The sequence below is a fragment of the Ictalurus furcatus genome, chromosome 18 (genome assembly GCF_023375685.1).
Source record: "Ictalurus furcatus strain D&B chromosome 18, Billie_1.0, whole genome shotgun sequence".
NCBI classification, from domain to species: Eukaryota; Metazoa; Chordata; class Actinopteri; order Siluriformes; family Ictaluridae; genus Ictalurus; species Ictalurus furcatus.
In genome coordinates this window covers 17,969,418-17,994,650 of record NC_071272.1, presented here as the reverse complement: position 1 = coordinate 17,994,650, position 25,233 = coordinate 17,969,418, and the positions used below count along the sequence as shown (strand labels likewise).

The following is a 25,233-nucleotide window of genomic DNA, read 5'->3' as shown; positions in this document are numbered from 1 at the left end:
TTTAGCTGGTGTACACAGGCAGTGAGAAGCTGAGTAAGAGCTGATTGAGTCTCTGTAAACTGATTTGGCTTGAATTATTCACCGACACATACCCCTCCACACACACACACACACACACACACACACACTCACTCCACCCCCATCCCCCCCTTTTCCATTTGCAGGAATGTAGTGGAGTTGAGAGGAGAGACTGGGTTTTAGATGACGCGATGATACCGCTGTCTCATTCATTATTCAGCAGAACACTGGGATCTATGGTCTTGTACCTTTCCATTGCTTCACACACAGCAAGCGGGAGACTTACCTACACCTACAACACACACTGTCCAAACAATGATTTTACATTCCTAGAAAATGACCCTGCTCACGACCCTTTTCTAACACACCTCCACTGTGGAGACAGCATTACAAAAAAGATCTGCTACTACACTGAGCCAGAAATAAACACTGTTTACAATGAAGTATCACCTCATATTAACCTTGTCAATTAATTTAACTGTTATAATTAAAGACATGACTTAGCTAGGTCCATCTTTGCTACACATCTATAGGGTGTCCCAAAAGTCTCCATACATAGTGGACTATGTATGCCAATACCACATCGGTCATGCCTTCATCAGTGGGTGTTCATGGACGTCCACTTCTCGGTTGGCCCGCAACACTTCCAGTCTTTTAGAATTTGTTAATAAGTTTGGCAACACTGTCATGTGTAATATGCTTGCCATGTTTCCTGTTAAAGTGTATTGCAACCTTGCGATCCAGCCATGAGAATGATTTCAATACATTTATTTATTTATTTATTTTTGTCAAAAGCATTCTTAAAGGCTATCAGGAAAAAATATATATAATATAAAACAAATTTGGGAAGACTTTTTGCTAAAAAGTTTTAATTTCCCCTGTGTATGGAGAGTTTTGGGACACCCTGTAGTTTAAACCTCGTAATCTTTGCACATGCCATGAGATGATAGTAATTTAATCACAGATGCTGATTGAGTCTGAGAGCTCAGCCGTCTCTCTGTTTGAGGTCACTACTGTGCTAATGTCTAATACAGACTCATATTTCAACCAACAGCATTATTGTGTTCAGCCAGAGAAGGGAAACTAAGAGCTCTCTACATTCATTGATGAGGTTCTCGTGTTACGCATCTGTGTAATGTGAACAAACACACTGAACTGTGCCTTCTCAAAAGCAAATACACACAATTAACCTAAAGACTATGATTATTTTTGTACATAAGCTGCAAGGTTTTTAAAATATGTTTAGTTTAAGAAATTAAATCAAGTTAAATCCTCTAAATTTACAAAATATAAGTGACTATTTAATGTGGGGGGGGGGGGGGGGGGATCTAGCTGTAACTGGAAAAGGCCAACCTGAATCCCTCTAATTAGGCACTTATTGAACATAACATTGTGTTACAGCTGAAAATAACACTGTCTATTATCAACTCCCAAGTTGTAACAAATCCCAGTTTATAGTCACTAACAGTCTTAAATTAACTGCTTCACCAAACAAGTGCACCTTTAATAAAGCACTCAGTTAGAGTCCCATTACAGCCTGAGAGTGGACAATGATGGTTCTTAAATACGATGATTTAGGGATTTGATGGAATAGTTTGTTTGTTTTTAATTATTTAATTGCAATAAAATGAAAAAAAAAAAGGGTTTCAAACTTTTGACTGGCAGTATAACTCTATCCCAAACAGACCTCTATATGATAATATCCTGAAATTATATCTTGCTCTTTAAGGTAATATCCACCCTCTAATTTAAAATCAGTAAGCAATCCTGAGTGGTGCAAAAGATTTATTTTATGATTAAATTCTGAGTTGACTTTTTTGTTTTAAAGGGGACCCATTATGCAAAATTCATTTTTAAACGGTGTTTTAACATAAATCTGTGTCGGCAGAGTGTGTACACAACCAGTATCTCAAAATGAGCCATTTTCATTTTTGCCCTAATGTGATGTCACGTTGGAACAAGCCCCACCCAGGGACTCTGCCCTATTGGCATAGATCCTCCCCTGAGTGAGCTGCAAACAGTCCGCCATGTTTTCCGTGCTGGAACAGCTACACTGTTGTGTTCTGTAAGAATGAACATAAAAGTCTTCATCTACTCCCGGCATCAGAGGCACTGAAGAAGCAATGTAGAAGTTTTATTTTTGAAAGAAATGTGCCCCAAAAATACCATTAAATGTGCCCTTAAATAATAATAATAATAATAATAATAATAATAATAATAATAATAATAATAATAATAATAATAATAATAATTATTATTATTATTATTATTATTATTATTATTATTATTATATAATGGAAACTAGCAATTGACAGGCAGTCATATCTTACTTCTGTGGTTCTACTAGTTCCCTGTGACACAAGAGTCTACATTTTTCAAGAGCAAAAAATATGGTTAAATATGGAACCATTAAGGATTATCTGGCTTGTCCCTCTGGGGAATCAATGTTCATCTATATAAATCTCTGCAACAGAGTGTTTCCTTATCAGAGATGGTTCCAGTTAGGGCCCCTTTAGGGAGCCAAGAACCATTAACTATTTAAATTACCCTTGAACAATCATTTTTCCCCATAAGAGTGTTATTCTACAGGGACAGTTTCCATTTAGATTGGGGGTTCTTAGCATGACACATTTGAGAAGGTAAAAACTCCTTCAGAATCTCTTTCTGTAAGGGTGTATGGCGAATTAAGCAACTTGTTAAATAAACTGTGCCATACGTCTCTCTGGCCAAATTAAACCATTCCATTACACACAAAAGCAAGGATTTAAATAAATAAAAGTACCATAATTTCTTGCTAGTTATAAGGTATTCTGACACCTGCAAGGACTGTTCTAATACAGTATTGACATTTGAAGCTGAAAGCCTACAAATCTTAAAATCATAATTATTATTGTGGTAGGGCCTGGAATATTGCGATAGAATAAATCCTCCTTGAGCAATGGATGTCATAAAGTACTAAGAATCACTATATTACAACAAAATATATTACAATAAAAATGTCATTTGTTTTCCACACACACTGTAATAATTAATATGCATTTCAAGATGGTGGTCATTGTAGCCCTATTATTATTATTATTATTATTATTATTATTATTATTATTATTATTATTATTATTATTATTGTTGTTGTTGTTGTTGTTGTTGTTGTTGTTATGATTTGGGTTCAAATAATATATCAAAGAATTCATTATTACTTATTAGAACACAATTTAGCCTATTGTCAGATTAGAAGAAATAAGTGACAAACCAAAGCACACTTTATTAAAAGCAAAGGCTTCATCTTCAAAGCAGCCTATTCAAAACAGATTTTTGTTTGGCTCCCATTTATCTAGTACTCAAATCTTTCAAAAATTAAAATGAAAAGACATCCTTTTTTTTTTTTTTTTTTTTTTTTAACATTTTTTGATAAGGCTCATGGTTATTTTCTGAACTTTAAACAAAATTAAATGAACATGCTTAAAAAAATCATCTTTAGTCAGTCACCTTTAGTCAGGGTATAAATATTAAAATAAAACAGAGCAGTCAAATTGCCACTAATTCAAATACAAATGCAAACAGTTGTAGCAAGTGATGTAGTAATCTAATTGAAAGTTTGTAAATGGCAAATCTCATTTAGATATTTTTAACAAAATCTCTGTTTAGTGTGCGACAGATGGCACTGCTGACATTTTAAATGTCCTGCTACCCCTAAGTAATATATTTTCCTCCAGTAATGAGGATGTTTGTGTAAAGTGTAACCAAAAATAACCCCAATTTGCTTATTATCTGTGAATGTGTAATGTGATGATTGTGGTGATGAATTCAGTCCTTGGAAGAGGGAGAAGGAGCAGAGGCACGTGGCTATTTTGTGATGCCATAGATTGTCCTGGAAAAGTTTTAAAATGAAAATTAAATAATATGACACAAAGGGAGATCCTAAAGACTTCGTGTCATGAATACAATTTTCTATTTGAGACCAGATGTGTTAGTAATCTGTATCAGACAATATAATAGTAATAAGAATAGGAAGAAGAGGAGGAGGAAGAAGAAGAATATAATGGTATTTCAACAGTCCAATGCACAATGTCAGTTGTGATATAAAACTCTAAGGTCAACACATGCCTATGTAATTTAGTTGTTGGAATTTGTATTTGGGGAATTTGTTTCTTCTGTGTGTCCTTCTCCCTCTGCACCTGCAACCACCTCATCCTCAGGGACGTTGATATTTTCTCTTGACTGGTTGTTCTGCCTATTAAAAAAAGCATAAGCACACCTGTATCAAAGTATGCTATATTGGCGAATATGCTTTTCTTATAGTATGAATATACTGTAGATAACATACTGTATCATATATATGTATTCTCTGTGTATTAGGGATGTAGCCAAAAATGAATATATTATTTAGAACCGCTAATATTCTAAGATACAAATACAGTAGAAGGTGCACTAATTATTATTATTATTATTATTATTATTATTATTATTATTATTAATACAATAATAATAATAATAATAATAATAATTTTATTTATTTATTTGTTTATTTTTTTTAGAAAGCCTGTCAGAAAGGTTCACATGGTATCTGATTGAGACTAGAGTTGAGCAGGAGAGGCTTCCCAAACAAAATGAACTAAAACTGAAATTTAAAAACAAAATGAAAGAAATCTCTAACAAAACGTCACTAAAAATAATTAGATATGTAGCTCACAAAACAAAGACCATGTTCATTGGAAACATTCATTTATTCATTTTTAGTAATTGTCTGTTCAAGGTCACAGTGATTTAAATTAGGCTATATGTTTGTTTTTGGTAATAAATAAATAAACAAATCGTTTTAGGCTACACCCACTTTGGGTTTATATTAGGATATTTAATTATAAAATAAGTGTATTGGCTACACTTACTTGCCAAATATCAAGCTATGGATACCTGTAGAAATATGATAAACATATTAACGTAGTGATATACACATTATTAATGATTAATAATTAATATAATGTATATACTGTAGCTGTATTACACTGTGGCACTCACGAGGATGGTTGTTGCGATTCCTCAGCATGTAAATGAAGAGCAGGACTGTACATAATGTTGCCAGAAGCATGCCTCCAATGGCTGCTCCAATAACAGCAGGATAAGCTTTAAAGGGTGGGTTTGCTGGAAGACATAATAGCAGTGTAAACTGTGTATCATGAAAACTGGATTTAGTTTTAGTTTTAGAAGGGTTCACGAATGGAGGATTGAGCACTTTGGGAGGGAAAGGGGCATTCTGAAAAATAGCTGGCTGGTGGACTGTGAGAGAAAATAACAGGTACATGCACTCAAAATGTCACTGGGGAGAAAAAGGGAATGGTGATCACGGTGGTAATAGGTTCCCATAAAATGTGATGCATCTGGTACAAGGTTGGTGTCTGGAAAATAAGTAAGTGTGAAACATCTCCGATCCATTCTGAAGTTATATCTCACCTGGGCTCTTGATCTCTGATGGATGTCCAGTGGTTCGTTGATTGACAGCAGTCACACGGAATGCATATTTCCCACTAGGATCCAGATTGGTTATCTGGTAGCTGCGGGTGCTTGGATCCAGATCTACTACCACTTTCTGCCAAAGAGGAACAACATCAGTCTTGCCTACAGGGAGCCTCTGACGCTCAATGAAGAACCCAGTGAGGTCTCCATCTCTCTGGACCAACCACTCCAACATGACATCTGTCCTCTGCTGGCTGCTGTATGTGATCTTACTGATGGTCACGTTTGGAGGCATTGGGTACCCTGAATCAGAAATGCATTGGAGTAAGTCACTGATAGTCATTTTTATCAGCTGGGAAAATATCAATGGGCTAGCTCTGGAAAGCACCCAAAGGTGGAAACAGTTACAGTATGATAGCAGTATCTCAAAGCCAGTTATTCAAGATAGTACAGCAGCAGTCTAAAAAAATTTTATGGCACAGATACAAATTGCCCTCTTCAGTAATTGTCAGATGTGGTACCAGCCTAGTTTACACTCTTAGAAAAAAAAAAAAAAACGTATTCAAGAGTTCTTTGGATCGTTTATGGTTTTCCCTAAAGGGAACCCTCTCTGACTGGGAACCATCTGTTGCATGGTCCCAGAGGGACAATCCAGAACCCTTTAGGTTACTTAATGGAGCTCTTTTTTCTAAGAATGTATGGAAAACACAGACATAGTTGGTTAAAGCCAAGAGTAGGAAATCTACTTAAAATAATTAATCTTCGGTTACTGGTTTATCCTTGTCAGGCTTGTGGTGCATCCATAAACCTATTCTGAGAACACTGGACTCGACATTCTAGACAGGATGCAAGTCCATAACAGAACACACTGCACTGGTGTTCATGATCTTACTAATAGTAACATTTAGTACTGAGACAGGAATTTAGTACTGAGACAGACAGATGTTAAAATTGCCAAAAACATGACCAGAATGAGATTTTAAGTATAGTGTAGGATACTTAGTGGTATGGCTTCAGACAGGCCACTCACTGCAGGTCAAATGCAGATGGTGTGATATCAAGCAAGGAAAACACTTGAGGTTTTAGGTTTAATTTACTCACGCTTCACCACGAGCGAGATGGGAATCTCTGCACCTCCAACTGCATTAGTAGCGGAACACCAGTACTGTCCGCTGTCCACCATGCTATCTGTCTCCCTAACGGTCAGGTTAAACCAGGCAGCAGCTTGCTGAAGGATGTATTTGTTGGGTGTCTCACCAACGTTCTGCTTTACATTATTGTACCAGGTGATTTCTGTCACTGCAGGATAATTCTTGCTCAGGATGCAGGTCAGCTGGACATCATTGCCCTCATATACTGAAACCATACTGCGCTGAGTCATCAATACTGGTGCCTCTGGAAGACAAATCAATGTAAAGATGACTGTGATGTGCTCTTCCAACGATATGTATTCATAGAAAATGATTTCTGCATTCCATACTGGTATTTTCTTTCTTTTTTTTCCAGCTCCTCCTTTTATTACCATTCAGATCGCTAAACATATAAAGTTGTGTTTCAAAAGTTTTCTTCTTGGTAAAGTGATTTACTCAACAACCACAGTAGACATAAGTGCTTTTGGCTGCTGATGGATGATGGGTGATGGGCATGACATATGAAGGCTTTGATAATGTGGTTTGTCGTAATAGTAATCTGATATCTGGAGACTGTTTATGTTAGTCTGACTCAGAGAAAATGACAGTATATTCACTGATTTGCCTGTTTAAGATGGTGAAAGACTTATATATATTAATTATATTATTATATAGAAAGAATTATATATATATATATATATAATTACCTGATAAGTTTAAATCCAAGAGTAGAACTGGAAAACTTTACCGTTGTATCCTTGATTTAAACTCACCCTTAAGCAAACAATATCTCTATTAACCAACTCTTACCTAGTTTTAACACACACTGCTTGCTCTCTTTAGCCAGTGGATGTTTGGCATGACATATGAAGGCTTTGCCACTGTAGTTGGCACTGGATCGCAGAACTAGGATGTTAGAGTTCTCCTCTGACGTTCCCTGCATGTCTCCTGAACTGGATGCCCACCACAGCAGAGCCCGAGGGACACCGCCCTCCCAGGTGCAGGAAAGCATCAGGTACTCATTATTACGAGTCACATATGCAAAACACTGGGGTTCTCCAGAAGGCAGCCCTGAGAAACGCAACTTGTTAAAAGCACACATACAACTCACATACACTTATAATACACTGTACTCACATGTCCTGGTGCTGCAGCTCTGGGGAACATTTAGTGTGACATGTGTGCCATAGCAGGTGAATACAGAGTTGTTAGAAGTCTCTGACCCTGGCTGAATTCGAGTGATGTTAGCAGGACCCTGTTGATCGTCTCCATTCACAAATGGACTCCAGTTTAGACTCGGTGGTGGGTATCCACCCACCCAGGAACAAACAAGACCCAGGTCAGTGTAGTTATTTATTGGGAATATGGAACATGATGGAGCTCCATCTGGTGGATCTGTAGGGAAAATGACCTCTGTGACACAAGATCCTAGACAATTAGCTCTAATTTAGCTAAACAGTGGAGGAAAGGTGATGCTCCTTAATGTAAGCCTAAGAAGGTCAGATCAGATGTTTTTTCTGGGCAAAGGCATCACTAAGATTCTAATCCAAAGAGATGTGACAGTAAGATAGTAGGTGATATCACTCATTGTACAGGGCATTAAGACATAGTTAACACATTAAAACAAGTAAATGGTTATATAACATACGTATGCAGTGAGGACTGGTGATGGGAGGGCTAAAATCTAATAAGTATCAATGGTTAACAATAAAACTATTAGGATGAGCAATGGATATCGTCACAAGATCTCACTGATGCTATACTGATATGATATAGTGAGAATGATACACACATATGTAAAGGTAAATATGCAGCTGCATTTGTGATTTCAAGAGCTTAATGTTGTGTTTTCTCTGAATACCAAATGTGGAAAACAGGAGAGACGCAATAACAGTATAGACATACATTAACAATAGCTTAATAGACATACATTAATAAAGTGTGAGGACTTACAGTAGACAATGAGAGTGACGGTTTTCTTAGAGCGGGTGTTGAGATTAGCATTCTGGGCCAGACAGGCGTAGTACCCTGCTTGCATACGGAGGATCTTGGTGATGGTAAGTTTTGGTCCAATGTAGACCTGGGAGTTGTTGTAGAACCAGACGTACTGGCTAGGAGGATTAGAGGAGGCTCGACACATGAGGGAGATGGTTCCATTTTCCAGAGCTGTGTATCCATGATTTGTTACTGAGTAGGCTGTGACGTCTATCTGAGGCAAGTCTGGACCAACTAGAAACAAGATACCCATATCAATTAAATGAAGATGAGTTCGGATACTGCTTTATACAGTATGTCCAACTGTAGAATTTTATCCCCTATAGATAGAGCTTCAGAAATGAAATGTAGGCAGGCATAAAACTTAGGGAAATGTACATGGGTTTTATTGACATTTCATACAAACAGACTAGATGTTACCTTTTCAGTTTTGATTAAGTAAATTCTTCCTTCAACCAACAGTGCCTTGGTGTCAAGGTCATGTATAGTCTACAGCAGTTAACTTTCCATAGCAACCCATAGCATGCCTTTACCCAAAGTTAAATTATAAGAGCCTTCTTCAAGGTATAAACTCAAGGCATAAAAATTATGTGATATAAAAAAAAAGATATACAACTGTGAATAAGATGAGAAAATGAAAGGCAGAAATGTCTGCAAGCTAACCTTATCCTTTACCTACTAAATACTGTATTAAATCATATTCATCCTTTAACGACTTCTGCATTCAAGAATCTCAGAACTAGGCAGTTTGATGCATAAGATTTGCATATCTAATTTGCAAAGTTATATTTTTATTTTGCACCTGCTTGCTTTGCCTTATAACCATTACATTTTTCTTTTTTACATTTTCATTTACAGTTTGTCTTGTTTTGATAGATGAGACACAGGTAGTAATTAAATTACCTGAACGAATGAATAATTCAAGACTGCAGAACAAGGAGATCTCAAGAGCAGATTTTTATCAATAAGTTTAGTGTCTTACTGTGTGTGCCTTTATGTTTCACAATATGACAACAAATGGTACACAAGAAAATTCATGGAAATTGAAATGGAAGTGTAATTATAAAAGAGCAGAGCATAGATTTGTATGTGCTAATAGTTAGGGCCCAACAGGGTTGACAGGAAGCCTAAGAAATATTAAATGAACCGGTTGAAATATGCAGTTTCCCCTTGCAACAAATGAAGTTACCCCAAATCAGTTTGTTGTATGAGGTTCTGAACAACGAAGAGATGTTTAAAACCTCCAGTTCAGTAGAATACAGAGTGTAATGGATGTGATCTAGATGAAGGATGTCAAACATACGGCCGATGGGTGGGGACTAATCAAGGACACCAAATGAATTTATATTAAAATTGCAGTGTGTAGAAAGAATTTAACTGAAAGATTTGAAATATATATATATATATATATATATATATATATATATATATATATATATAATCTATTTTTCTATTTTTATTCCAACAGGGGGCAAAGTAGAGCAATAAACTCAGGGACATAACCCGGCTACTGACTAAATGTGCTGATCTGATTCATGATTAGCAAGCTAAAAATGTTTTCACTGTAACTATGTCTCTTTCCAAAAGACTTAAATTAGGGGATTCATTTTTTTTTTTTTTTAATTATTTTTCTTTTACGTTTGCAAGCTGTATAGAACCCCCCTCCCATTCAGTATTGTGGGCTATTTTGAGTAGTTTGTGACCAAACTGTAACACTACAAAATTCAGAGAAAATTAAAGGGGGCAAACAATTATGCAAGGCCTCAAATATATTCACTGTACTGTATATGTGTAGGTGATATATGTGCAATCCGTTTGTGCATTTTGTACGCACCTTTCAGGAAAAAATCAGATAAATGAACACCTTAAAGAAGAGTTGTTGATATGTCATTGGTCTAATAAACCGATTTTTTGGTTCAGTCCGCTTGACATGGAGCTAAGTGTGAACTGGCCTGTTACTGAAAACAAATTTGACACCCCTATTCTAGACACTTGGGCAATCAAGGATGCAGTCAGAAAATCCATCCAGTGGGAATTTGTCTGGTATAACAGATGCTTGAACTTGGCTTATTACCATGTGCAAGCTTATAAGGACATGGAATCTTCTGTGGGAACAAGGCTTGTTGAAAGTATGACAACTCTCACTCACATAAGACATTTAACCAGATACGGTCACTGTGCTGCTGATTGACCTCATTCCTGGCCAGGCATCTGAACCAGCCAGTGTGATTACGGGAGACCCGAGAAACACTGACCACACTGCTGTTTTCCTTGGCCAGTGTTGTGATCAGCCCAGTCTGGCTCTCCTGCTCCCATGTGTAGTTAATAGGTTCTGTGCCCTTTTCCACAATACAGCGCATCAACACTGATGTGCCTTCCACTGGCGACGAGTCACTCAGCAGCATGGTGGGTTTGGAAACTGGCACTGCAAGACACAAAACTCCAAAATAAAAAATTACTTCTATAACCTGGTCCATTCATAGGTCTTTAGTCTTGTTAAGTTAAATATGCTTTTCTTGATTTGCAGTAATTCTCACACGTTTATACTAACTACATTAATGACTGTCTTAATGTTTTGTGTGTTTTTATCATAAATACTTTAACCATTAATCATTTATATGTACTTTGACATTCATTCATATTCCGTTTCATAGATCAATAGCCTATCCTGGAAAAACTGGGCTCCAGGCAGACATACTCCCTGGATGGGACACTAGTCTATCACAGGGCTTCAGACATTTAAACCCAGGGGCAATTTAGAGTAGCCAGTTCATCTACCCGCATATTGTTGGCAGATAGGAGAAATTCAGAGTACCCAGAAGAAACCCCCATGGACACAAGAACATGCAGTGCTCTGCACAAACAGTAATAGGAGTTTAGGCCTGAACCAGCAGGCTTGGGGAGTAACAGAATACATGTAACAGTGTTACAGGATACAAAAAACTGGTAACTGTATTCTGTTACAGTTACATCAAAAACAAAGTAATCAGATTACAGGAACATTTTGTAAAAAATGGGAATACTATCAGGATTACAATTTTTTTTCATTTAAAACCAAAGAATTAATCTTTTAACATAACACAATATAGACAGCTGCTTAATTACAGTTCTGGCTCACATGAGCAACCTCCTGGAGCATGCACAAATACATTTTGTTCAAAGTTAATTTAGTAGAAACAAACAGAAATTGTTCTCTGAAATGCTTTTGTTAGGGTGACCATACATCCTCTTTTTCCCAGACACGTCCTCTTTTGCGGACCTTAAAAAAGCGTCAGGTCGGGATTTCAAAATTTTAGAAAATGTCCAGGATTCTGCTTTAGTTTCATTATGATGTGCTTATGGTCTAACACTGCAACATGTGTGTGCATATTTCTATTGCTTTAACCCTGCTCTGTAATTCCCGAGCTCTCGCACACCAGTTGGTCGATTATAAAGGGCTTGCAGCAACTATTGAGCAAATTTCTGCCTCTCAACCATGAGCCTACACTCAGCGAGTGCACAAAGGTGGAGCACTGTTGTGTACGGCATCAAACAATTGCTTGACAACAGCAGCAAATTACAGTCTGTGTGGTGCCCTGCAAAGGACTGGTGTCCTATTCAGGGTGTGTTCCCGGAATAGGCTTCAAATCCACTGCAAACCTGCCCAGTTAAAGTGAAGATGAGCGATTGAAGTCATTAAAACCATGTCTCTGTAACTATACATTAAATTGGAGACCACTCACTTATCACCAGCAGCATGACTGGGATCTCTGCTGCTCCAACAGCATTGGTAGCAGAACACCAGTACTGTCCACTGTCCACCATTCCATCTGTCTGTCGCACGGTCAAAGACCATCCAGCAGCTTGCTGAATGATATATTTCCTGGGATTGTCCCCCACCTTTTGCTTCATATTGTTGTACCAGGTGATCTCTGTGACCATGGGGTAGTTTTTACTCAGTATGCAAGTGAGTAGAGCATCAGTGCCTTCAAAGACTGAAACCACACTGCGCTGAGTCATCAAGACTGGTGCCTCTGGAAGAGAGAAGCATATGGAATATCTCAAGTTGAATGATGAACAAACTGAAAAATAATAGAGTAGAAACCTCAAAGTGGATTTGATGATATTGTATCTTATATCAAAAATAGATCAAATCAGCCAAATGCTGACTCTTAAATAATTCAAGGCTTATAGAATACTGTAGATATATCTCAAAAGTCTACTACAGTATACTGTATTCTGCTTTACGTTGTGTAAGGGATAAGGGATTAGACACCCAGGGCATGCTGTTGTATGAAAATAATCATTTACCTTTACATTTACACCATATGTTAGACGCTTTTGGAGAGATTTACATTACAGAAATGCAATGATGCGGTGGTGTAATGTAGCCTAATATAAAGCAGAACACCCTGAAGTTTATTATTATTTTTTTATTTATGTTAATAACAGCATGTCCCAAAGTGTATTATTCCTTTTATCCTTCAGCAATTTGACACTGCTAATAATAATGCTAACAAATGCTAACAAATTAATGAAATATGTTAGTTCATATTATCACTTATGGCAGCTATAAACGGTTATTCTGTCAGCCTCTCTTTACACTAAAATGCAAAAAAAGCTGTAGCTTGTTGTGTTACTGAGAAAACAGAAAGTGCATGTCTGAAAGCTCTGAAGACTTTACCATGGAAGAAAACTTACTGAATGTTACTAAGTACTGACACTGGAGACTCCTTCCATAAATATTAAATAGAAATGATAATGTATTTGAACGAGGGCATTATTATAAACCTGGCAGCTGAAATGACAGTCAGAGCAACCTGTTATAGAAAATTAATCAACACCTTCTGACCAATCAGATTCAAGAATTAAACAGTGCTGATGTATAATGTTATGACAACCAATATTTGCTTATTTTGAGCAGTGCCATAAATAAGGCTTACCCAATTTTAAACCGCATTGCTTGCTCTCTCTAACCAGTGGATGTTTGGCATGACAAACAAATGTTTTGCCACTGTAGTTAGCACTGGAGCGCAGGACCAGAGTGCTGGTATGTAACTCAGATGTGCCCTGCATATCCCCTGAACTAGAGGCCCACCACAGCAGAGTCTTAGGGAAACCACCATACCAGGAGCAGGAAAGCATTAGGTACTCATTATTACGACTGGAATTTGCAGAACACCTGGGTTCTCCATAGGGCAGCCCTAAGAACCACATGATATTTGTATGAAAAACAGGTGGAATTTTGAAGAGTTATCAGATTATGTGATGTTTTATAGAAGTCAAAAGCCAAGCCAATATTTGACTCACTTTATGTTAAAACATTTTAATAAATTCAGATTACCTCATAGACCCTACACTTACATGTCCTGGTGCTGCAGGATTGGGTGCTGTTTAGTGCAACATGTGAGCCATAGCAGGTGAATACCGAATTGTTAGCCGTATCAGACCCTGGCTGAATTCGAGTGATATTAGTGATAACTTCTCCATTGTCTCCATTCTCATTCACATGTGGACTCCAATTCAATGTAGCTGGAGGGTAACCTCCATCCCAGGAACAGAAGAGAGCTAGGTCAGAGTAGTTATTAGCTGGGATCATGGTACATGATGGAATGCCATCTGGTGGATCTGAATGAACAAAAAGATGGGAAAGATACAACATGGGTAAGCTTGAAAAAGAAATGCACAAACAAGTATCACAAAACACCAGGTTATTAAGAAACAGATACTATACAGTGACTTATATTTGCTTTCTGGGCAACTCTAACAGATAGTGTATTCCAGTGTAGCAGTTCAAGAACCAAAATCATAGGCAGTAATAAATAATTAGTATGTAGTAGCACTCACAATAAACGATGATTGTGATAGTTTTCTTGGAGTGAGTGTTCAGGTAAGTGTTCTGAGCCATGCAGGTGTAGCTCCCTGAGTGCATTCTGATGATCTTGGTGATGGTAAGCTGTGGTCCAGCATAGACCTGTGAGTTGTTGTAGAACCAGACATATTGACTGGGGGGGTTGGAGGAGGCTTGACACATAAGGGAGATATTTTCTTTCTCAAGGACTGAGAATCCCATCTCTGTGACCGAGTAGCCAAAGGAATGTATTTGAGGCAAGTCAGGACCATCTAAGTGGAATAGACCAGTATTAATATATAGTATAGAAAGTATATACTGTCATCAATAATTGAAATGACAAAAGGACTGCTGTGTGGCGAATATAGTCAGCTCTCACTCACATATGACATCCAACCAGATCCGGTCACTGCGCTGCTGACTGACCTCGTTCTTGGCCAGGCACCTGAACCAGCCAGTGTGGTTACGGGTCACCCAGGTAATGTTAATTAGACTACTGTTGCTCACAGACAATATTGTAACCAGACCACTGCGGCTCTCCTGTTCCCAGAAGTAGTAAATAGGATCTGTACCATTCTCCAGGTCACATCGTATTGACACTGATGCACCTTCCAGAGGTGACGAGTCACTCAGCATGATGTATGGCTTAGAAACTGGAACTGACGCTTTAAAATAGTAAATTCTGCTGATGTAGTAACTGATAATCAATCATTTTTCATCAAGTTTTAGGTGCCATATCAGTTCTCACCTGGACTCATGACCTCTGCAGGATTTCCAACGGTTCGGTGATTGATAGCTGTTACACGGAATGCATATTTGCTGGTTGGATCCAGATTGGTGATCTGGTAGCTGCGGGTACTGGGCTTCAAAATTTCTGCCACTTTTTGCCAGAGGGAGGCAATATCACTCCTTCCTACAGGGACAGGAAGCCTCTGATACTCGATGAAGAACCCAGTGAGGTTAGCATCTGTCTGAATTAGCCATTCCAAATTAACATCTGTTCTCTGGCGCCCACTGTATATGAGCTTACTGATTGTTACATTTGGAGGCAATGGGTGTCCTGAATCACAATGAGATTAGTATCCAGTCACTGACTTGTTTGATAGTTGAAATGAAAACAGGTAGGTTGATACAACAGATCACACTCAAATGACAGAAAACCTCAACACACTACACAAGATTCATGCCACTATAGACATACAGGACTAGAGCAATCAGCACAAGGTCATTGGATGTCTAGTGAATGGATAAGCCAAATATTACCCTGATGGAAAACTGAAAGTATGACAAATCAGCCCATGATTAAACCATCCAGTGTAATTTTGCAAACCACTCACTCATAACCAGAAGCAAAATGGGAATCTTTGCTCCTCCAACAGCATTAGCAGTAGAACACCAGTACTGTCCACTGTCCACCATGATGTCTGTCTCCCTCACTGTCAGGTTAAACCAGGCACCATCTTGCTGCAGGACATACTTCCTGGGTGCCTCACCAACATTCTGATTTGAGTTGTTATACCAGGTGACCTCTGTGACTGGTGGGTAGTTATTGCTCAGAATACAGGTGAGCTGAACATCATTGCCCTCATACACTGAAACCACACTGCGCTGAGTCATCAACACTGGCATCTCTAAATGAAATAGATATATTTAAAAACAGCTCAGGCGTAAACCACAATGTCAGTTAAATATTCATTTTGAGCAGGTCTTACCCAATTTGATCACACACTGCTTGCTTTCTTTAACCAGTGGATGCTTGGCATGACAAACAAAGGTTTTGCCATTGTACGTTGCACTTGAATTCAGGATCAAGATGTTGGTGGCTTCCTTAGATGTACCCTGCATCTCTCCAAAACTGGAAGCCCACCATAGCAGAGCGTGAGGGAATCCACCCTCCCATGAACAGGACAATGTCAGGTAGTCATTACTATGGCTAGAGTTTGCAGAACACTGGGGTTCTCCATTTGGCAGCCCTAAGAAACAATAAACATAGCTTGGAAGTTTTCAGTCATCGATGTGATTTGATGACCTGTATGTTGGAGCCTCTGTCTGTTGGCAAAGTAGATGATTAAGCTAGTTTTCCACAGAAATGCTTCTGTTTTCAGTCAACCGGGTAATCTGATGACCAGTATGTTGGAGGCTCTTTCAACCTCTGTTTCCATAGATGGTATTCAAGCTAGTTAGAGAAAATTAGTTACAATTATTTTTCATTTACGTTTATAGTATAGTATTTTGCAGACATCATTATCCAGAGCAACCAAGTGCTTTGTCATCTCAAAAACACATCCTCATGCTAGTTCAGTAGGTCAGGAGCTAAAAATACCATTGACCCAAAACCCTGTTAGGGCGAGTTTAGTACACCATGTAATGAAAAGACATTCATCCATCCATTTTCTGTACATCCTACACAGGGTCACAGGAAGCCTATAGCCTATCCCAGGAGCCTATCACAGCCCCAATCGCACACATACTCACACAACCATTCACACACTACAGAAAATTTGGAGATGTCAATCTGCCTACAGTGCATGTCTTTGGACTGGGGGAGGAAACCCCCGAAGCACATGGAGAACATGCAAGCTCTGCGCACACAGGGCAGATGCAGGAATAAAACCCCAACCCTGGAGGTGTGAGGAAAATGTGCTAACCATTAAGACACCATGCCCCCCATGAAAAAACTATGTCAAGGGGGTTTTAAAATAAAGTAAATAAATGTTAATTCAAGTGCTTGGTGAAGAGGTAGGAACTGTATTTAGTCTTGATTTGAAGACAGCCAGTGACTCAGCTGTTCGGACAACCAGGGGAAGTTCATTCCACCACCTAGGTGCTAGTATTGAAAAGAATGCTGATGCATGTTTTTCTTGTACCTTGATGGAGGGATGATTTTGTTTGCAACCCTTTTCTATTTGTGGTTCTATGATTACACAATTCAGAAGTCTAGACTTTTTTTCATAAGTAAAGGAAACATATATATATACCAATGTACCCCATACTCACATATCCTTGTGCTGCAGGTCTGATTGAAGTTTAGTGCAACATGTGAGCCATAGCAGGTGTATACGGAGTTGTTAGCAGTCTCCAGACCTGGTTGAATCTGAGTGACATTAGTGATACCCTGTCCATTCTCTCCATTGACATATGGACTCCATTTGAGAGTAGCTGGAGGATAACCTCCCTTCCATGAGCAGAAGAGAGCCAGGTCAGTGTAGTTCTTCACTGGGAAGATGGAACAAGTTGGCACACCATCTGGAGGGTCTATGAGAAGAAGACCACTGCTTAACAGGGCAGGGTACATGTAATTTAATTCAAAAAGCGGAACTTTCATATATTTTAGATTCATTACCCATAAAGTGAAATATTTCAAGCCTAACCTGAACCCCATAAAGAATCTATGAGAGACTTCAGACCCAACAATACAGATGAGCTGAAGGCTGCTATCAAACCAACCTGGGCTTCCATAACACCTCAGTAGTGCCACAGGCTGATTGCCTCCATGACATGCTGCATTGATGCAGTAATTCATGCAAAAGGAGCCCCAACCAAGTACTAAGTGCATAAATGAAGATACTTTTCAGAAGGTCGACATTTCTGTATTATAAATTCTTTATTCTAATATTTTAAGATACTGGATTTTTTTTTTATTTCCATGAGCTGTAAGCTGTAATTATCAAGATTAAAACAAAAAAAGGCTTGAAATATTTCACTTTATGTGTAATAAATATAGAATATATGAAAGTTTCTCCTTTTGAATTAAATTACGGAAAAAAAATTACTTTTCCACAATATTCTAATTTTCTTTAGATGCACCTGTATACTGTATCTGTGTAGATACAGATGGCTCCAGTTTAGTTATAAAGATGTATGCCATACTGTAAGACATACCATGTACTACATTTTACTTTACTTTATAACCTTTAATCACAGAATTTATGACATCACATTCCACCCATCTACAAATTAAATCTGATCTGTCTTCACCTTCTCTCAAATTCTTGTGGCACAATCATAGCCTTTCTAGACTTCACGGATTTAAAAATAAAATTAAAAAAGGTTTCAGAACAGCTATTTGGATATTTAAGTGTTCTTAGTTTCTTAAGAAGGCTCTTACTTGGAACTCTCTCTGATTTCCCCAGAGGGACAGACCAAAGAATGCTTTAGGGTTCTTAATTTAATCCTTTTTCTAAGAGTGTACCTGTGTGTTTGTTTAGGTTTAAGCCTGAATGGAAACCACTCCATGTTATTGGATAATGGCATGTAACGATGAAAACACAAAAGCTTCATGGACACAAAAGTGTGTTGTAGAACTCACAGTAGATGGTGAGAGTGATGGTTTTTTTAGAACGTGTGTTAAGGAAAGTGTTCTGGGCCAGGCAGGTATAGTGGCCTGTGTCTACACGTAGGATGTTGGTGATGGTGAGCTGTGGTCCAGAGTAGATCTCTGAGTTGTTGTAGAACCAGATGTACTGGCTGGGAGGGTTAGAGGAGGCTTGACATATGAGGGAGATGTTTCTTTTTTCCAGGACAGAATATCCTTGAGATGTTACTGAATATGTTGTGCCATCAATCTGAGGAAGATCAGGTCCAACTAAATGCATAAAAGTAGTGGTTAAAAAATTTGTTGAATAAGCAGCAGCTCAATAGTCACTCACTCACATTCTTCCTTTACCCCAAAATGGGCTAAATCTAATATATCCTATACATATTCATTTTTGCATCAGATAACAAGAACAAAAAGGCATCTGAAATGTTTAGTGATATGACAGTTTTAACTCACATAAGACATCTATCCAGATCCAGTCACTGCACTGCTCATTGACCTCATTCCTGGCCAGGCACCTGAACCAACCTGTGTGGTTGCGGGTCACCAAAGTTATGTTTACCAGACTGCTGTTGCTCTCAGCCAATATGCTGACCTGCCCAATGCTGTTCTCCTGTTCCCAGATATAGTGTATGGGTTCTGTGCCATTCTCCAGACTGCAGTGCATCCAAAGTGACAAACCTTCAACTGCTGAAGAGTCACTTTTTAAAACATATGGTTTGGAGACTGGCACTGTAGGTGAAGCCATGGAAAAGTCAGTGGAGAAAACAACAATGAGTGGTTTTGAAGTAGAGCTGGATTCTTTCTTAATGCAACATTTAAATAGTTTTAAACCTATAATAATGATATCGTACTAAAGAAAGCTTAGGAAAACCTTCAAGTTTCCATTTTTACCTTTATTCTACCTTTTGCATTCCTCCATCCTGAAAAATCTAAGGTGAAGTCTGGTCAATTGAGCCATCAACAGTATTTGTGTAGCAAATTATTAGATTGCGCTGAGGTTGCTGAAGTAGTAATGGCATTGCCTTGTTTTGGAGACTGGTGAACTAAACTACATTTTTATGGCATTTCGGCAGACACCCTTATCCAGAGTGACTTACATAAGGGCCTTGCCCAAGGACCCAACAGTGGTAGTTTGGCAGAGCTGGGATTTGAATTCCTGACCGTCTGATCAGTAACCCAGAGCCTTTAACCACTGGGCCACCACTGCCCTTGCATGCCAAAAAAAATCACCCAATTTAACTAATTTTATTTTACGTAGTTTCAAATGAAGGGGTGGTTGGTCAATTGGAGGAAGGATAAGGCTTGTCTAAATTTTAATCGCAATTGTTTTGATTATTTACTGCAATTTCCCCAAAGAACTGATAGATGCTATCTATTCTGTAAGCGTCATGCTAACAAAAATTGCCACTAAAGATGTCTGATATATTATATATGTTTTTTCATACTTGCACACAAAAATATTACCTGCTGTTGGTTAAACTAGAACATTACTAACCTAGAACACGCAGATACAAGTAGTAGTAGTAAAGCTTGGCCCCTTCAGCAGTGTCATACAGAGCCTGGCAGGTGTATAAGCCCTCTGCTGCTAAAGGAAGCTTCTCTATGTACAGAGAGGCACTGTTGCTGATGTTCAGGTCACCCAAATCCTGGGCCAGTTGCTGAAGCTTTGGACCCTTTCCAAAGTTATACACCACGGCTCGAATCGTCTCCGTGCCTGGTTTGGTGAAGCTCCAGATGTAGATATCAGGGAGGCTGAGACCACATTTCAGGGTTACTTCATGTTCCACCACTCCGCTGATTGTGTCTTCTTTGTACACCACTTGCCCAGGGTCTGTGATATCCAGACCTGAGGAAACATGGATTTATTAGGAAATACACACAAAGATTTATGGAACAACATACTGTAGCTGAACACAGTACAATAAAAATGGAATGTGTGGACAAACTGTTCACATAAAAATATTACTTTTCTCATCAAAACTTATGATCAACCTAATTTAAACAAGTTTCTAATGACAAGATTATGTAAAATATAAAGTGAGCGTGATCGAGTCTCATAGTACAGGTACAATAACTATATTATTTAAGTTAAGGATGATTTCTGTGTGTGCTAGGATAGTGAAGTGGTAACATGCTAAAAAGTTGCCTCCAACTGCATCAGATTCTTTGCCCTTTCATTCTCTGAATACTTTTAAAATGTATCACCCATGATTTGTTTTATGTCATATGATATTAAATTCTTTAATTAACACAACAGTCTCTTGACATATGAGGCATACATATTTGCTATGCCTCTCAATGAAAAAGTATCCTTCTTTCCAGCTCTTTGGAAATCGCCCCTTGTCACTTGTAACGTTGTGCTTTTTGTCTCCAGTCATGACTAGATATGCTTTAATAAATTAATATGCAGGTTTAGTCAGAGGAAAAAGGCTATAATGCAATTTAGCTAACTTTGCTAACACAGTCTGTTGCCATCGTCAGGTGAAAGGAAGAATTGCAACGTGTTGGCTGGCCACCCATCATACATTCTAAGAGAGAAGCCACAGGCCAGTTAATATCTGTCCATGGGCTGTATTCGGCATATGTACTGGGGCCAGATTTTGGACATCCCTGGCTTACAGTACACAGTACATCAGAAGTGGGAAGTAACAAAGTACAATTACTTAAGTCTTATGTCATAAATTTGTACTTTACACACCTAATATGTTTACATATTATCTCACCTAATATGTTTAAATTTCAGTTCATGTATTAGACACAATAGACTACTCACTACATTTTCAAACATCACTACATTGAACTGTAATCATATAGTTTTGGTCTACTCTGGTCTAAATTTCTAACAAATCTAAAATTGAGATCTAATGAAGAAGAATAAAAAGATGAAGAAAAATAATCTATAATCTGTAATCTAGTTGTTACTATAAAGACTGTATTTATCAAGGGAGTTTGTATCATGACAGCTAGCTACTGTACTGTATTAGCATTCAGATAGTTTGTATCATCAGAGTTATTATGATACTAACTAACTTTTAAGAGATTAGGCATAACGTTCCTAGTTACCCTTAACTATTATTTTTCCACGTTCCTTGATTCCTTGGTTAGAGGGGCACTAATTTACCATCAGTGACTAAACTCTGTGTATTATATACGACAGGTGCTTTTTTCTTTTGTGAATCTTTCTTGTACTTTCAGTAAATTCAAGAGTTTACACTTTTCTACTTTAACTTGAGTGAAGAAACTGAAGATGTACTTTATTTCTTTTCTACCAGATATTTTACTTATAATAAAAAATAATTGTACTTTTACTTGAGTAAAGAACTTCATCACCTCTGTTCTATATTACACAAAGGTGTCTGAATTAATATTTTATCAATTACATATCAATAATTATATATGTAATAATTACATCCCACAAAATTCACCAAAGGATGTCTAAATTAGCTCTGGTTATTACCGTTATTAAGAATAACTGATGATCAAATATCACATGATTGACTCTGGGTGTTAAATGACAGAAATTCGAGTCTGACACTGCAAGATGCCGCATGTAAGCAGTTTTATTTTATTCTTTATTCTATAATAAATAGTTGCATATTGTAATTTTTTTTATTTGAGGCATTAGTTGTGACCTCTGGAAAAAAGACAGCAAGGTCAACACTTTCAGTAAACATCTTACCTTGCAGAAGAGGAAGTATAAAAATAGGTAGAGAGAAATGAGACAGTCCCTGTATCATGGTGACATGACGCATATCTTCAGTACCGGAAATCCAACTTAGAAACCGAAATAATGTCCAAACAGTGCATCCGTCAGTCTAGAAGTCTGGGTGAAGCCGAGTATGAGCCAATCTAGACTTCATGAGCTGATATAGTGTAAATAATTTACTGATCCTCATTTCTGGCTACAGGAATACAGCCAGGGTTTAGGATGACATGAGGATGGCTTGTTCATTATTGAAGACAGAGGCATGGATGGTCATGCTAACATTCCTTCAAATGCAGCAAGCACACACTGGACATATACACACTCTATACTGTACTAAATTGTACTTTTCCTTTTACACCACATGTGCTTTTTTTTTTTTTTAGGTAAAACATATGCAATAAATGTACTAAATATGTTGATGGTATCACCCTGTTGACAAGGAACCTTTATTTCCCAGAAACCTTAAATCATTCCAAATAAAATGTATGCTTTTTAAAAAATGTGTTTTAATGGAACTCCTTTAATAGATAATATTTGTATACCTACTGTATGTATGGGAAGCTGTTTTATGTGCCATAGAGAAGGATTAGACAGCAGACCATTATTAGTCAAGTCTTGTTTTGTTCAGTATTATTTGTAACACTAGAAAACATATATCAATTTAAGCCTTTTAATGAATGTGAAAAATATTCAGCCAAGAACCTGTTTCATCTGTGGCTAATGGGCATTTTTCTATTTCTATAGGGTCAGTCCATCTCAAATGGTACAAAAATGGGCTATATAAATAATAAATAGGCCAAATATAAATAGACTTAATAATTAATAATAAATTTGCCCATATTTGAGATATTACTACCAGTGTTATTCATTATCCAGGCAAGAGTGCCCCTGAACATACTAGATGATATAGATGAAGAGAGAGAGAGAGAGAGAGAGAGAGAGAGAGTGTGTTGGGTTATTGTGTGTGGGTGGTTGTTTGTGGGTGGGCGGGTGGCTGTGTATGTGTGTTGCTTGTGTGGGTGCTTGTGTGGGTGTTTATGTGGGTGGGTGTTTAACATAATTTTAGCTTATACAGTCATGTGAAAACAAGTACACCCATGAAAACTGTTGGCTTTTTTGACATATTTGGAGAAGCAAACATTTGATCCTCTTTGAAACAGATTAATAAAGTTTGATTATTAATAAAGTTCATACACTATCAAATAACACATAAAATTGACATTTTGTAGTAATTTTCACAATTTAAATCAACAAAAAAAAAAACAGATCAGTCACATGGAAAATGTAAGTACACCCCTACATTTATCACACTTTCAAATCCATAATATTAGAATCAGGTGTTCAAGATTGGGTGCCAGCAGTTAGAACCTGCTTAGAGAGTGCAGGTGGAACCTGTCTTATTTATACCTCTCTCATATCCCGTGTCTGGTGTTCCCTTTACTCTTGAGGTGTGTGGTGTCATCATGCCAAGATCTAAAGAGTTCTGTAAGGTTTATGAGACTTGCAAGGGATTTAAAAAAGATCACCAAATTATTAAAAATACATCATTCCACTGTAAGGAAAATCATCTTCAAATGGTGCAGATTTCAAACGACTGCCAATTTTTCCAGGACTGGCCGTCCCAGCACATTCAGCCCAAACCGATGGTGGAAATGTTATGGTTTGGGGTTGCTTTGCTGCCTCAGGGACTGGACAGCTTGCATTCGTTGATTCAACTATGAATTCTGCATCATATCAAAGAGTGCTTGAAGATAATGTGAGGTCATCTGTCTGAAAGTTGGAGTTGAACTGAAATTGGACCTTTCAACAGGATAATGATTCTAAGCACACTAGCAAATCCACCAAGGAATAGCTCAAATAGAAGAAATGGAGGCTTATGGAATAGTCTAATCAAAGCTCAGATTTTAATCCCATTGAAATGCTGTGGGGGGATTTGAAACAGGCAGTACATGCAAGACCCTAAAACATCTTGCAGCTGAAAGACTATTACATGGAAGAGTGGTCAAAAATTCCAGCACATCTGGTGGACAGTTATGCAAAACGCCTACAAGAAGTTATTTCTGCTAAATTGGGAAATACTAGCTTCTGCAAGGGTGTACTTACTTTTTCCACACACGAATGTCTATTGATCTGTTGAATAAATGATTGAAAAAGCTCATTTTCCTTGTGGTTTTATTCAAGTATATCAAATTCATTAATAGGCACTATTTCAAGGATGATCAAATGTTTGCTTATCCAAATATGTCACAAAAGCCAACAATTTCTATGGGGTGTACATATTTTTTCACATGACTGTATTTCCTATTATAATATTGCAATAAATCAAATCTAAGTTCATTAAACCTTTGGTAGTGTTATTTATTGAAACAAAAAAGTTATCCAATACCAACTGGGCCTGTGTGAAAATGTATTTGCCCCCCTAGTAACTAATTCCCCAAATTTATGAAACTGCATTCATAATGGGATTCAGCTGGACTAGACACAACCAAGCCTGATTACTGCAAATTACTGTACTAGAATTTCAGTTGGCTTCTTTAAAGTAAGACACTGAATATTCCTCTCACTTTTCATCAACTGTGTGTAATTTTCCATCGCTCTCTCTCTCGCTCTCTATATTTTTAAACTGTTTTAAAATACTTGCTGGTGTGCTGTTATAGGAAAATAAGCAATGACTGGTTGCTGTGATACAAAGCATTACCACCCTTAAGATGATTATTTTACAATAACAGCATGTCCCGAAGTGTTTTATTCCTCTTTTTCCACAGCAATGTACCAACACTAA

General features: G+C 37.7%; 2 protein-coding genes across 2 annotated transcripts; both read right to left on the bottom strand.

The window, feature by feature from the left end:
* Positions 1–4,131: 4,131 nt before the first annotated feature.
* Positions 4,132–11,071, bottom strand: LOC128622720 (V-set and immunoglobulin domain-containing protein 10-like 2). The gene is made up of 9 exons (XM_053649424.1): positions 10,744–11,071; positions 8,553–8,828; positions 7,737–7,994; positions 7,410–7,694; positions 6,571–6,864; positions 5,459–5,772; positions 5,035–5,320; positions 4,905–4,929; positions 4,132–4,249 (listed from the first exon to the last, which is right to left on the bottom strand). The coding sequence occupies exons 1-9, from the start codon at positions 11,069–11,071 to the stop codon at positions 4,132–4,134; spliced, it is 2,184 nt and encodes a 727-aa protein (XP_053505399.1).
* Positions 11,072–11,903: 832 nt separating this feature from the next.
* On the bottom strand, positions 11,904–23,509 carry LOC128622719 (V-set and immunoglobulin domain-containing protein 10-like 2). The gene is made up of 13 exons (XM_053649422.1): positions 23,338–23,509; positions 20,241–20,591; positions 19,199–19,474; positions 18,734–19,009; positions 17,368–17,679; positions 16,137–16,397; positions 15,762–16,055; positions 15,173–15,484; positions 14,808–15,089; positions 14,421–14,696; positions 13,938–14,201; positions 13,517–13,807; positions 11,904–12,607 (listed from the first exon to the last, which is right to left on the bottom strand). Exons 1-13 carry the CDS (start codon positions 23,507–23,509, stop codon positions 12,297–12,299), a joined length of 3,678 nt encoding a protein of 1,225 aa, XP_053505397.1. The 3' UTR covers positions 11,904–12,296.
* Positions 23,510–25,233: the final 1,724 nt, after the last annotated feature.

What these genes read in the sequence shown, in the direction of transcription:
- LOC128622720 (XM_053649424.1), bottom strand. Translation starts at nt 11,071, where the DNA reads ATGGACCAGGTTATAGAAGTAATTTTTTATTTTGGAGTTTTGTGTCTT. An exon ending in TATCTGGTTAAATGTCTTAT is followed by an intron (nt 8,829 to 10,743) that starts GTGAGTGAGAGT and finishes TCTTGTTTCTAG; the next exon opens with TTGGTCCAGACTTGCCTCAG. An exon ending in TCAAGAGCCCAGGTGAGATA is followed by an intron (nt 5,321 to 5,458) that starts TAACTTCAGAAT and finishes TGACATTTTGAG; the next exon opens with TGCATGTACCTGTTATTTTC.
- LOC128622719 (XM_053649422.1), bottom strand. Translation starts at nt 23,509, where the DNA reads ATGTTAAACACCCACCCACATAAACACCCACACAAGCACCCACACAAG. An exon ending in GCAGTGTGTGATCAAATTGG is followed by an intron (nt 16,056 to 16,136) that starts GTAAGACCTGCT and finishes TATTTCATTTAG; the next exon opens with AGATGCCAGTGTTGATGACT. An exon ending in GCAATGCGGTTTAAAATTGG is followed by an intron (nt 12,608 to 13,516) that starts GTAAGCCTTATT and finishes TCTCTCTTCCAG; the next exon opens with AGGCACCAGTCTTGATGACT.